Genomic DNA, 15,200 nt, shown 5'->3' with positions numbered 1-15,200 from the left:
ACATCATACACAGCTGTTTGCTGTTTGACATGTCGTTCTATTGCATTGCATCGTCTGCCGGATCTTGATTGTGATTGTAAAGTGATAATCTACATAACTACTTGGTATTATCATTTTCGCTTTAGTGGTCACGGGTCGAGTGCAGAATTGTCAGGTATTTTCTCTATAATTTGGGTTCAGTATAACGCTAAGTAAAATTATTTTATCTAAAAATTCTAACTAAGTATTTTAGGTATATTGACGATTGCAATGCATGTTATATGATGTTAAAAGCAATAAAGACATTTCATTTAATTTCATTTCAACTCTACATTATAATTACCGGACTCGAAGATTATTGATGTGTACAACAAGTTAACTGTACATAACATCAAAGGCTAAGTTATCATGTTCCATTTGGTGTTAAACTTAGACATCTTTCAAAAAGAAGTTTTCATTTTCATTGTTATATGGCTGTGTGCCAGACAAAATGTTAATAGCCTATTATACATTTCTAAACAAAATCCTTAATTATCCTAACCTTCAGTGTTGTAGAAGGGATGTTTACGTCCTGGGAGCCATTCTATTTCTAAGGGTAAAAACATAGTGGTGACGAGGCTAACTTAAAGCGTTGCAGGGAGCGTAGCTGAGTGGGTTTTAAACAATCCATGTACGTAGGTGCGCCTAAACATAGTGAAGTGGGGAGTGTAACTTAGCTGGTATCCGCACTGACTTGCTATCCTCTCCGCATAAAATATTTCACCCCAAGGGTTTAGCTTACTTATTTTACTATTTTTAACATTAATTTTCTTCTTTTAAAAATTAGTACATTTCACCTTCTCATTAAGATGAATCAGGTTTAATGTTTATTCACAAGTACCTACTGTAAGTTAATCCAGCATTTGACTTGCTAACGTCACCACTACTATATGCACCTCAAGCGCCCCTATGATGGTGGGTGAAAAAAACCTCTTAGCTTCACTCACGGCTACACTCTAGCCTAGCCGTTCCACTAGATGTTTCACCCTAATTTACGTGTCAATGAAATTTCTTACAAATATTTAACTTTTTGTTTTCTAAGAAAGCTATGAAATTGACAACTAGGAACTTTAGTCGTTATATTTTCCTTAAAGTTTTTGTTTTGATTTTCAGATGTGATGGGTCAAAGTATTAGTAGTGATCTTGATGCTGTTGACAATCTGCCTGATGATATTTTCCGTCAAGCAAGGCATTTGTCGGAAGTAGCTACGCTCACCTATGAAGAATTCCTGGAATATATCAAAGAGTTAAATGAGCTGTGAGTAATTGAAGGAATTTTATTTATTCTTCATCTCAGAATCTCCATTTAAAATAGTTATTTGTGTAACTAGTGAGCAAAGTGGCACTTTGCTGCACACGAGAGAAATGTGGCGAGTGCGGAATGTATCTCGAGCCAGTACAAGGACAATAGCCAGGCAGTCGGACAGTAGCCTAACATATGTAGTGGCCCCGGTCCGCAGAATCCCTTTATAAATTAAAATGGGCTCAAAAATAAGGAAAAAAATTAATTTTAAATTTGAAAAAATTTACTTGGGCCTAATGTGTTGCCATGCTGGTGACAAACAACAACGAAATATAAACAGAAAATCAAAACAAATTAAATAAAATCCAATAAAATGTTTTATTTTTCAGTGTGTAGTGAAAATAGAGATGTCTGTATGCCTACATTACATAAAATATATTTTCGGTCGAGTTTTCGACCACTGGGCAACCTCTAGTAAACTTAAAAATCAAATGGGAAATGAGTAGCAACTGATGGTCACCGAGGAACTTTTATATAAGTGGACTGCAGAGATAAGAATGACCGGCTGTGAACATAGAGATAAAGAGGCTAGTTGGACTTATTCCGGTCAGTCCAGTCTATGGAATTAAAACCATTGGCACTGAACAGTTTGTATTTAGCCTACTGCTATTACATGAAATGACATAATGAAATGAGATTACCCTAACGCCAAATTGAAACCTAAAACAAGTTATAAAAATCTTAACATAACCATCAGTGCAAAACTTAATCAAACTACTTACTTACCCCCTGACAGCCTGATGGTAGAACCTAACGGTGGCGGCGATTAGGATTGAAAGGGAGGGGGCGAAATCTAAATATATTGTTCTATTGTTTATAATGCGTTCTTTATTCATAGAAGAAGCCAGTAAAAGTTCTATATATCAAAAATAGGCCTATTTTATGGTTTGATAAATATTCCCTAGGAAAATGGGGGGCACCTGTAACCTAATAAGAAGTATTTTCCTAATACTTTTCTTAAATAGTTAAAGTAATTTAATTTTCCTTTGATGATATGTTGAAACCAGAAGTGAAGATTTTCTTTGACAGAGGTTTTTTATTAGAAAATGTTTCAATACCTGCTATTAAGCAATCCAATTTTGTTGTTAGCACAACTAGTTTCGGTGTCTGTGTAACACCATCATCAGGCTGCCCATCGTCACATTTAAACCAAAATAAACAAACATTTAAACACGACACAAACACGATTACGATACATTTATGGTAACTGATCAGTTAAGAAAACAGACGACGCTAACCCGGAGTTTGTTTGCGTCGTCTGTTTTCTTAACTGATCAGTTACCATAAATGTCTCGTAATCGTGTTTGTGTTGTGTTTAATTTAAATGTTTATTTATTTTCATGTAAATATGACGCTCTTCGTATGAAGAAAGAAAACTGTCCTTGTGCAGCCTGATGATGGTGTCACACAGACACCGAAACTAGTTGTGCTAACAACAAAATTGGATTCCTTAATAGCAGGTATTTAAACCTTTTCTAATATTATTTGGCAATCCGGAGGCTAACAACTACAATGAGGTTTTTTAATTGTTGGATGTACTGTAGGCTACTGTCAATTTCAGCCCACTTTATTGTTATATAGGTGTCAGAAGTGGACGGACTCTGAAGGTAAACAGCTGGTGTTTGCTGTCAAGGAAGGATCTGACTCAACAGTACTGTGGAAAGGGATTGTCAGAATAGCTTGTGCCAAGGTCGACCCCACCACCAGCAAAGTGGAAACCTACCGTCTTATGAACCTCAATCAGTTTTTAAAAGTAAGTCTATTCAGGATTTAGTAAATTAGTTACTCTCTAGTTATTGTGGATTATTCCACAGGAGTATTACTAGGTGACCCATGTTTTATGTGTTTTAGTTGTTTTATGGTGGTTGCAGTAGAGGTTTTACGATTATTTTCAAATTCCTTTAAAAGTAGCTTAAAAATATCAACCCTTTACGGAAGATTGACAAAAGAGACACTGCTATGGTTTGACAAGACCTGCTCATCACAATTCAACCCGGTAGGTAGTGACGTCTGATGATGAATCAGTGAACTACTGGTATTTCAAACTATACTCCGTTCACAAACTTTAGGCGGCTTTAGGGGAAGAAATCTATCCCCACCACTTGAACCTACCTTTAAAACAATAGCTCAACAGCTGAGGTTTGCCAAAACATTGATCATACACCTTATATATTAGAAAAAAAGTAGTGGGGAAACTTCCCCTCTAACCGCCTAAATTTTGTAAACAGACTATAGGACTGTATACAGCATATTATCCATAGTCATAGTTTTTCTTTATTTCCAATTAAGTATTGATCTTCAGGAACAGTAAATGAGTCAACGTTACAAATAAGTAATGAGTTCATGTGTTCTTCTTTGTTTCTTCATAATATTCCCCGATGGTATAAAATACCAAAATGGTCTCAGAAGCAGCCACTTGTGTAGAGCCGACTTAAGATCTTCACCTCGTAGAGTCTTCATTGTTTTAGGTAGATTGTTGCATAATCTACGATATGCGTACAAAGGCTTCAAGCTGAGTCGTTCGGTGATTGGGCAAACAGTGGCCTGCCTTGTTTTGTCTGTAGGAATGGAATTCTTCAGCTCTTAAAAATTGCTCTCCATCAGCATAGAGTATCACAGACTGGATATTCAGTGCCACTACTGTCACAGTCCCAACACTGTCATAGGTTTTGAAAGCTTCCTGGCAGCTGTCTCCGAAGTACAGGTTGGCAAGGATTCTGATGGCCTTTTTTAGTATAAGAATCCGGGTAAGGTTTTCTTCAGAGTTTACTCCCCATATTGCAAGACACTATCTGATATGAGATTCCATCAGTGAAAAATAAGCTGGTTTTGCAGTTAAAAAATCCATTTCGTGCGTCAAAAAACATACGCACCAGTCCTCAGGCTCTTGATAAGGCTATTTATGTGGGCCTTCCATGAAAGGTCAAAATCTATGGTGATTCTAAGCAGCTTGGCTTCTGATGCTGGGTTGACAACCCGTATATCTGGAAATTGCTTGTGTCCACGGCTCAAATGAAGATATACTGTTTTGGATGGGTTGATACCGAGGTCATATTATGTTTGCTATCTACCACTGCTTTAATGCCAAACAGCAAAACAAGGGACTTTTTTGGCAAGATTCGGGAAAAAACTATTGTAGCATGATGGGTGTTAAAAATCTCTCATTAAAAGGTTGAACAGTAGGTTTGCTCTTGCATACGTTAAAATTTCAGATAATTAAGACTGCTACCTGAGTGTAAAAAGCTTTCTTTCGTTACTGTATCCATTGCCATGTAAATGAACAAGTCACAACCTGCTCTAGTCTTTGATGGTTTAGGCTGTATACAGATGCTATTGCAGAATTATTTTTTCAAGTTTTATACTGAAATAAATGTTAGTTTAACCCTCCAAAGGTCCATAGTTTAGGCCTTAATGTCCACCTATTTTTGGCCCCTTTGCAAGGTTTTATTAAAACGGATCTGAGAAGCTTAAAACAATGTTAATTCTAATGTTCTATATACCATTTTGTTTGGAAAATCATGGGCTTCAATCTATATAAATAAAATTAGAGTTTTGTCTGTACATTGCTCAGAATTATATACTTTTAGGTTATTTTTACGTTTTATACATTAAAGAAGCAGAAACGAGTCTTATCTCAATTTCTGTCTGTCTGTCTGTCTGTCTGTCTGTCTGTCTGTCCCTTTGTCTGTAACACTCAAGATGGCATTTTACGCAATCTTCTCCGTGAAAACCAGAGTACATATCAAAATCCAAGTCATTTTAATGTATTCACTGGATTGGCGAGAGTGTCTTTAGTGATTTAAATATAGCCTCACTACTTTGTAAATAAAACTACGGACGTTCAAAAATGCAGTTTTGTGCGATTTTTGTCAAATTTTCGTTCAATTTTTATCACATAATAGTCTATGAAATAACGAACAGCTGTTCGGATCAAGATATTTTTTTCTAGCTGTCAATGACATGTTTACAAATGTTGTTTACAAATACCGCAACTATTTCGAATCACGTTTTGAAAGCAAATCCCAACCAAGTGAGATTAAAAACGTTTTTCTTACATAACGGATTTAATTAATCGCAAGTGCAATAATATAGTCTAATAGTGTAACCGTAAATGAAATTAAATAACTAGACATCGTCCAAATCGGAACCAGAAATTCTTTGAGTATAAAATGTTTCTTGAGTTTTGACAACCAGAAAGAAGAAGACCTTGAATCAGTGTTGTATAGGGCTGTGACACTGAAATGATCGTCGCCAATAGCTTACAAAAAAGGTTTCCACTCATTGACTGCGCTTCCGCTTCAATGGCGGTTGTGTATAAAGTGTAAAGTAAAAAATCACAACTGCAGTGGGTGATTGTAACAGAGGTTTAACAGAGGAAGTGCTAAACTCGCTTTTCCAATGTGTCACTTTCTGTTTCTACTCACCGTGTGATGCAATCGATGGGCCATACAGCCAATAGGCCCATAGCTCATATCTTGGGTACGTAAGCCTACATATTTATTCATAACAACCTTTTTGACGACGATCCTTGATACCGGTACTTTTCCATAGAATACATGGCCTACTTACTTAAAAAATAAAATTACAAATGACCAAAACCCCAACATTGTGTGATTTTCGTCACATTTCCTTCTAATGTTAATAGATATACTAATCATTGTTTAGAGAATGCGTAATCTATTAAATAACAAAAAGTTGTTTGGGTAAGGTTGCTTTTTTTCAAACTGACACCGATAAGTTTACGCTATAACTTTTTACGAGAAAATCCAAAAGCAAGAGATCAATAACCTCGGGACTAGATATTAATGTAATTAATTTAATTGGTCCGATTTACTATAGTTCTTAGGTAGGTTCTTACGTAGGTACTGGTTCTTTTCCTTAGAACCGGTAGTTTACTAATTTGATATCGTTGGTGTTGCACCTTATTTATTAGAGCCGTCCGTATTCAATTTAAGTGATGTCTTAACTCTGTATAAGTTTTGCTTTTTCTGTCTGGATTCCAAATCTTAGCTTACCCGGTATGCTAAGAAAATGATAACCTATTTGAGTAAAACATTTGTTGGGCAAACCATCATGAATTGTTTACGCCTTTATATTGTCGTGGCCTTTGTTGGATTGTTGTATTGTGTTGTTTTGTTGTATGTAGGTAACGCATTAATGTCCTTATTTCTCAGTGTTTCACGGAATGGACAAGAGCACCTTTGATACTGAAAATGTCAACCGGAATAAAGTGTTAAATGGTGAGGTTGAGGTAGTACTTTAAATACGTTTAAGTTAACCGATGTGAAAAGTAACTTTCAATTATAGGCCTACTTTAGGGCTACGCTTCATGGATCTATAAAACATTTTTTAGTTTAATCATTGGACATATGGACCAACATGATCCGGGTAACATTTAATTGCGAAGCATTTATTTTGGCTTGAACTGTCAGATACTGTATTTGCAAAGGTTTATATATAATAGTTTTTCCAGCATATCTGCAAATATGCAAACTAATTGCTGTTCTTAATCTTAATATAAGAAGGTTTCAACTGACTACTATAAGATCCCCGTGCGTAGAACGGGCACACAGCTAGTATTATATATAAAACATAAGGAACATTTTTTCAAAAAAAAATTTTTAGGTAAAAAAAATATAATTTCGAAAATTTTCAAAAAAAAAATAAGTTCGCGCTCAATGAAATTGTATAAATTATAGGCCTATAAATATTTAAAAATAGCCACTTTGTTCTAAATTTAATGAGGATTACAAATATATAATCATATAGCGAGGTAAGTTATCAAATAAATAAGTTATGAGCGAAAAACGGATTTCAGTACATAGCGTTTAGCTAAGAATGCATAGCCTAACCATAGCTAGGAATCTGGCTGATAATTTACATCAATATCACTACCTACTTCTTCAGGATCATCAACCAGCACTTCAAAACCACTTAAATCTTCTTATAATGCACCACGTATATCACTACTTTTGATTTTTAACACTAAAACAATGATAAACATAATAAAACACATCAGTCATCGGTCCGAGGTTAAGTAACCTGTTTACTAATATGCACGTCAGCTGTCTGCTAACAATTACGATCGGCTCAGAGAACAAACAGCGCTTAGAGACAGACCTTTAGAAAGCTTAGAATCTAATGAAAAGAACGATACCTAACTCGATCCAGTTCAATCCGATTCAGTCAGTCATAGAGCCTTCGCCGTAAACGATGTTTGTGCGTCTTAAACTAGACGCGTGACCCTACACAAAGTGTGTTGTGCGTCTATTTTTTGACGCGTGACCCTCGGAGGGTTAATTAAATACCTTCCATTCATTACAATTCCACACCATTATTTTTTTAGGTTTTACAATTATCAAAAAGGTAGAAGGAAACACTTCTGACATTTTCAGTTACATGTAATATATATTATACCAATATATATGTTTATAGCCTACATAGTTTATTATTTATGTACCTAGTGAAATCTTGATTATTAGTTAATGTATTAACAGCTGTTAAAAAAACATCATTATAAAATGTTTACTCTACTACTGAAGTGGCATAAATATTTTTGTGAATAGATTTTCCATTAAATTTAAAATATATTTTTAAAAATACATAAAAATGTTTAACATGCTCAAAGGATCTGGTGTCAAGGCCCAAGATACAAGTGTTGTTGAAGCAAAACAATGTTTGTTAGAAGGGAATGTTACTAGAACTTTACAGATTTTGAGTGATGTTGTTAACAAAAATCCAAATCCAACGTTGCAACTCTTGGTGGCCGTTCAGGCTCTCGTAGCAAGACTACCATCCGAGCAAATGCAGGAATTTTACAGCAAGAATAAAAAATTCTTTTCAGATTCCAAGAAGTATTTAGAAACGGATGTCAATTTCGATTTTGAAAGTAAAGATAGAAGTCAGAAGTGAATTGTTGGAGAATGGTTAAATGATATTCTTAAAATAAAAAAATATTATATTAAAATTTAATATTAAATGCATTAAGGAATATAACTTAACGGTGTTAAATTAATTAATATTTTTTGCAACATGGTTGCATTCTTTAGATACAAACTGTGATGAGTAACTAGACGCTAAAATGAAAAGATATAATGGTTCCATGCATGATAGGGTTGCTATATTTCCAGACCCGCTGTTAGCACATGACGGCAAGAGGTCGTTGCGTCCCCACCCCACCACATTGATATGAATTGAATTGGCAATTTGTAGCCTATGTGCATCTACAATATAACAACGTTACCTTACTGTAAGGCTCGTTATATTGTGTTTACTTTTGATTAAATAACAATAATCGCATAGTAAAGTAAAAACCTAAACCGTCAATTACGTACAATAGTTTTAACTTCACTAACATAAATTTTCATATTTCCAAGGGTACGTTTTTAAAAGTCAAATGGGTTTAGTTATAACACCTTATGGGTGATGAAGATAAAATGAAACTACCGGTAAAGGTGAAGATGAAGTGGTTGGCTTTATACACAGTTAGGTTCTGTCCTTGTATCTGACCATAGCCCACTCATTGAATCATCAGTTACTGACGTTACTGGTTCTGCTGATTGAAAACCATCTGAATTGCTTTCAAGTTTACATACCTCTTTCTTTGGGAGGGTAAGTACCTTTTCAGAGTCTTCTAATATGAAAGTTCCTGGAGGTACAGTCCAGACTAAATGTGACTACTGTACTAAATTACTTGTTTTTTAACCTCTACAAAATGGTTGAGACATAAATTAAGAATTTTTTTTAGGGCCAAAAATGAGAAAAACCAATTTTTACTCCATAAAACCCTGTTTCTAAGGTCTGATCATGCTGGTTCACAAACTCGTTTGAATAAATGAAGGTATACACGGTTTAACCAAATTTCGACCAACTGTAATGGGATGATTTTTGCTCAAGTTATTGAGCGGAGCGAGCGAAGCTCTTATACTACACTCCTGCTTTTTTATTACAAATACTCCTCCTGAACGGCTGAAGCGATCTGCATGAAATTTAACACAGTCATAGTAACCAACCATGGGAAGGTATAAATCTGAAACGGTACAAATCGGACCATAGGACTTTTCCCTACATGAATGCAAACTTTTGGAAATTTAACATGGGCCTTATGGGTTAATTGGTCGCCATGTCATTATTTGCGAGTAAACACTAAAAAGTAAACAAGAGCCTCAACATTAGTCAACAAATCTACCACATGATAAATACAGTACAAAAGAAAAAATTGGATAATACTAAAGAGCATATTATAGTATATTGTATGTAATACGAAATGATTAACAATCAGTTCTATATTGAGTGATTAAACTCCATGCCGTTTATATTTAATTGTAAAATGGTTCTGTTCTTTTTAACAACAATAACAATGAATAGTTAACTAATTAGGCCTAAGTTTATGTTGCTTGGAGAAGGAGAAGATAAAACGAGGTCATTAAAAAAACACTACAACATAATTATACCAACAAAAATCACACCCCTTGATTTGCAAGAAACTTTGTAAAAAATGTTCTTGTAGCTAAAAATACAAAATCGTTTTACGAAATGAAATCACAACCACGTGGTTTACAGGTAAGGTTTAAGACTAAATGGTGTAACTTAGACAATAAAATAGTTGTATTGATAAATTTTATTGCACAATAGGTAAATTTTGAAAGTGGTTGACGACAATTTCTTACTTTTAACTGCTAAAATAAAACTAGACCTAAGTTATAGGCCTATACTAAGTGAGGCTAACCCCAATCCCTCACAACAATAATACTGGTAAACAGTTATTGAGGTAATTGAATTGGTGAGTTTTATGAATGTTCAATGCAAATAAGTCTTCTGTACAAATAAATGATTCTTTTTTTAATAATGAAGAAAGAAGACATTGAAAAAAAATAAAGAAAAGCAAATTCTACATACAATGGGTAATAATAATATAATAATAATCGTTATTGCCTTTTAATAATACAGGTATTGCTTAGGCCTACCATGATTCATTTGCAGTATCGAAATTATTGAGCGGAGTGAAGCGAAGCTCTTATACTACACTCACTGCCTTTGTTTTACAAATACAGGTCAGGCTCCACCTGACAGGCTTAAGCGATCTGCAGGAAATTTGGCACAGTCATGTAACCAACCATATGGGAAGGTATAAATCTGAAATGGTAATATTCGGACCACAGGACTTAAACCAATAATAAGGGTTGCCGGAATTAGGCTGATGCACCATATTGCGTTTGGAATCTGTAAATAACTTACAGCATTTTATGTGAGCAAGACGTGCAATTAATGTAGACTTTGAATATCTATCTGATTGGAACATGTTCAATTCCTATTTGCAGTCTACAAATAGGAATTCCACTAATGTGAACCAAATATAACACAATTCGTTGACTTGAACCCGACGTATCATTGACTTTGAATACTGCACATAGACATCCCATATAAGTGAAGCAGAAGTAGGCCTAAGCCTACCATTGACTTCGTATACTGCAATTAGGCATTTTATTTATGTGAACAAAATAAATGGACCATTGATTTATTGAGGATACTGCAAGTAGACTATTCATTTACATGTACCATTGGGTTTGGATACTACAAGTAAACAATCCGTCTACGTGAACCATACGTACTATTGACTTTAGAATCTGTAAATAGGCATTCCATTTATGCGAACCAAATATATCATTGGCATTGGATACTGCAAGTAGACATTTAATTTATGAGAACAAGATGAAACATATAGAATACGGTTCCTGCAAGTAGACGATTCATTCACTTAATCCTGACTTATGATTGACTTTGGATACCTCTGCAAATAGGCATTCTATTTAAAATGCAAAAAAATCATTGATATTGAATATGCTGGCTCCGCTCAATATTGCAAGCAGACAACTGCATTGTACACCTAGTAGTGCTAACAGACACCTGTAGGCCTATATATAAATGAGTTTGAACTGACGGTGTTTTAGGCCTCTGAGGACATCAAAACAAAAACGTAAATTGCTCCCGGAACCATCAATTTTCTATGTTACCCTTAAAATAATACTGTGTTGTGGTGAGTTGGGGACCACCCTAGATTGAAGCAGTCGACTGCTCTATTAGCCTCCCTCACAGAAGCGTCATGTAACCCTCAGGGGCACAACCAGGACACCGTCCTACCGGGAGGTCTGGGGTGTTTTAAACAGCGCCATAACACTTGGTATAGGCCTAAATAACTTGTGAGTAGAGTAACCACTTAAGAAAGTAGAAGAAATGTATTTTTAGTGTTGATGGGCTTCAAAGACTAACAATTTTGTCATGATGGGAGGGGCACGCCCACAGCGTGACAACCATGCTCCCTCAAGTCTATGTTGTGGGCTCGGCATTGCAAAGGTGGCTAGTGATCTGGTCACCGAGTCATATTTTTGACACTGAAAGATATAAAATTATATTGTACTTTTAATATTATCTAACAATATTTATTCTCTATGTCTAATAATTCATTGATTCACTTGAAATTTAGTATCAAAATGCTAATTTTAAAATTTGTTAGAGTGTCTGTACCATGATTTTGTCTTAATCAAGTTTAGGTTTAATGAGGTGTGTCTAAAGGGGGTCTCCTGTTAGTTTTAAGCTAGTATTAGATAGTTGCCATGAGTGATCCTGTAGATCAGTCTTCTACTGAGCAACACCGACAAAAACAATCATATTTCTGTGTTGTGCAGGTGTACAAGTCCATCAGCAGCCAGTGTGCGGCTGCAGCAGATCAGCAGGCTGGCAGCAGCAGTGCTGACGTCAAGCAGTTGACAACCTCAGCAGTGCTACGTCACGTCGCAGCCACCAACGATGCTGACAGCACAACTGAGTGCTGTATCTGTCTGGAGAGACGGCCTGACATGCTCCTGCCTTGCGCTCACGCTTACTGCAGACCTTGCATCGAACAATGGTGAGGGACACTCTGCTAAGTCTATTATTAGTATTGTTGTGATATCATCAGTTATGATGCATGATTGATGTCGTATTTGTGTAGGTCTGTCAACCACCAGACATGTCCCATCTGTAGAGAGGTGGCCAGCAATGAGGACGCCTGGGTGATGAGTGAGGCACCCAACTCACTAGAGGTCAGTGAGGAGATCTGCTCTACACTCATGGAGTTGGTCGAGCGTCAGCAGAGCACTGACACTGACACTAGCAATGATGTCATCTCTGAGTAGGTTGTGAACTAAATCCAGAATTGATATTTATATGATACAAATCCTCGGTCTGTAAACTCTTACGGTACTAGAAATTATTCTACTCAATTCCACAAGCAGAGATTTCCAAGCTATGTATTTCAAATGGTATTCAATCATACAACAGTGATACTAACTGTGCTAAAGTCAGTAGCTTTTTGATGGTTCGAAACTGGACCCAGCTGTTCCTGATCATTGGGCTTTAAATAAATGATCCTGACTAATGAAACTGCTGATCTTAGTCAGTAACAAAGCTACACAGGTCATCACACTCTATTCTACACTCATCCTTCACACGTATTTGGGTTAAAATACGCACCTAGGTGTCGTCCCCATCTCAATGATTGATATTGATATTGATTGATAAAACAAGGAGGACAATTGACAATGTTATGTTTTTTAGTAGGCCTAATGTTAATGAGACGACTATCTCCCATAACTGTACTGCACAGCGAATGTTAACTGAATTACTGTAGTGGTAGCTACAGAGTGCTAGTGAAGCTTTGGGTTCTGAAAAACCAATACCAGAAACAGAACCGAGAAACGTTGTCATACTGCTGCATTTAATGGCCACAACTAACGCATAGGTATAATAATTCATAAAATTTGCCAAATTATTTTTGTTGAGTTAAAGATGTAAAAATAACATTAATTACTTTCCCTTCAATCCATTGTGATCCAAAAGACAATTTTTAGGTTATCTTAAGAGGTCAGATGGGCAGCTGTGTGCAGTAGCTCCGATGAATTTGGTCTCCATTCGGATGGCCCGAAGTACTGCCCAGCATAAACATTCTTAAACTCAGAAAATGCCATCAGCTCAACTCTGACCAGAAAACATCTTTTCCCACCAAAATATCTTGCGATATCTGCTGGGTGGTGATATCTAGTCAGTACCATTGAATCTAAAATATTTCCGAGCTGTTAGGAAAAAGCTGTATTAACAGAGAATCAGTGGTCCTGGTCAATTGATGGCTGTTGAAACAATTTTGTGCTGTTTAAGGCTCAGGATGAATAATTATTATATTCTGTATAGTGTATATGCAAATCAAAATATCCTTAGAAGGTTTGCTTGAAGCACAATAAATGTACTGAGTTAAGGAATGTCTTTACTAGGTTTACCAAAGGTAGTTAAAACATAATTCTATACAATGGCTGTGCAACAAAATATCCTGATCATTCCTGATGTCGTAGATTAGTTTGGTTTAGAGTAAGTTTAAGTTATGATTAGTAACATAAAGCTTAGTTTCCAATATTGCCAATTTGCTAGACATAAAAACACAAAGTGATGATTTTGAAAATAAAATTATTTTCATCACCAACAACAATCTCTACAATCGGTTTTGCTGCCTGTAAATAAGGTAGCGTTATTAAATTTACCTACGACTGTATTTTTAAACTATCCGCTTCAGTTCAGTTCTTATAATTGAAAACATTCACTTAACAGCATTGTTTACTTACTTAACAGCTTTATTGTTTTACTCTACAAAACGAGTAAAGTACTAATGAGGTTCAAGGAGTGAGAGAAAAGAAGTAAAATTGTAATACTTCGAACATCAACTTATCGGCTGTTAAGACTAATTTAATTGAATAAACAATGAGTGAGTGGTTATACAATACATCTTTGTATCACAATCAGTGGCTATGAAAATTTATAAACAAAAACATAAACTCCCTTGGAAGTCCTTGAAACTCTCTTGGAAAAACATAAACTGAATGGAGAGTCCTGAGTAGCCTAGTGATTTTTGGTAATTAAGAAACAGTTGTAGGTAAAGTAGTGTACGCTTAGTCTTAACGACACTTGTGGAAGTTGTAAAGGCACTCACCAAGGCTCGTACCTTAAATTAGGTCGTTGTGTCGTTGAAACTATCCTTATGCAAACGTTGTGTAAACTACCATATTGTAATTTTTCAATATTGTAATGCAACAAAAACATTATTAATAAAAATTTTTACATTATAATTATAAAAAAATATTTGTTTGTAATTGTTGTTCAAATGTTAAACAACAAATCACTTGACATTATTAAAACATTATAAATTTCTATGGTAAGATTTTTGAATGAATACCTAAGCAATCATAAAAATGTTATCATAGTCATTGTGTGATGAAGCTTACTTACTAATAATTAGTAAATATAACTATAAAAAAGGCTATGTTTGAGCTTATAAAATGATAGCCTAAATGTTTTTAGTGTCCTTTTATTATGACTTGAGACCATAGTTTTTTTTTTATCATACCAAGTAAAAATGTTATGTTAAGGTTTGAAATAATATTTTCAACAATTTTTCCTGTTTGGGTTACAATCTTTTGATGTTAGGCCGTGTGTTGATTGTAGTAATAGCTTGGTAAAATATATTTATTTTTTATTGGAATGATAGTGTTTGATATTTCCTATAATCAATTTGAACTAATAAATACCATGTTTTATGGAATTCAATAGTAGTTTTCATCACTAGAAGCAAAAGTAGCTCTTTTTGACAGGCGGTAGAGTTTTATGAATACAATTAAGTACCAAAAAGACACTTTCGCTCCTTGTGATAAACCACTAATTTCATCATATTGTGGACATAACATTTTATTCCTTACAACATTTTACCACATAATTTGAGGTTAAACATATCTTAAAATAAAATATAGTGTAACTAGAAGGGTGTCCTTTGTAAGGGCATATAAGTGTAAAATGCTCA

General features: G+C 35.1%; 1 protein-coding gene across 1 annotated transcript; it reads left to right on the top strand.

The window, feature by feature from the left end:
• Nucleotides 1-48: 48 nt before the first annotated feature.
• On the top strand, nt 49-14,885 carry LOC128985561 (RING finger protein 141-like). Its single transcript, XM_054405165.1, has 5 exons — nt 49-154; nt 1,132-1,276; nt 2,903-3,074; nt 12,007-12,227; nt 12,312-14,885. The coding sequence occupies exons 2-5, from the start codon at nt 1,137-1,139 to the stop codon at nt 12,493-12,495; spliced, it is 717 nt and encodes a 238-aa protein (XP_054261140.1). The 5' UTR covers nt 49-154; nt 1,132-1,136; the 3' UTR covers nt 12,496-14,885.
• Nucleotides 14,886-15,200: the final 315 nt, after the last annotated feature.

Source organism: Macrosteles quadrilineatus, unplaced genomic scaffold (genome assembly GCF_028750875.1).
Source record: "Macrosteles quadrilineatus isolate MER2022 unplaced genomic scaffold, UCM_ALF_1.0 Scaffold_2__2_contigs__length_208266976, whole genome shotgun sequence".
NCBI lineage: Eukaryota > Metazoa > Arthropoda > Insecta > Hemiptera > Cicadellidae > Macrosteles > Macrosteles quadrilineatus.
Note: the sequence above shows the minus strand (reverse complement) of the source record. Positions and strands in the feature narration are given on the sequence as shown.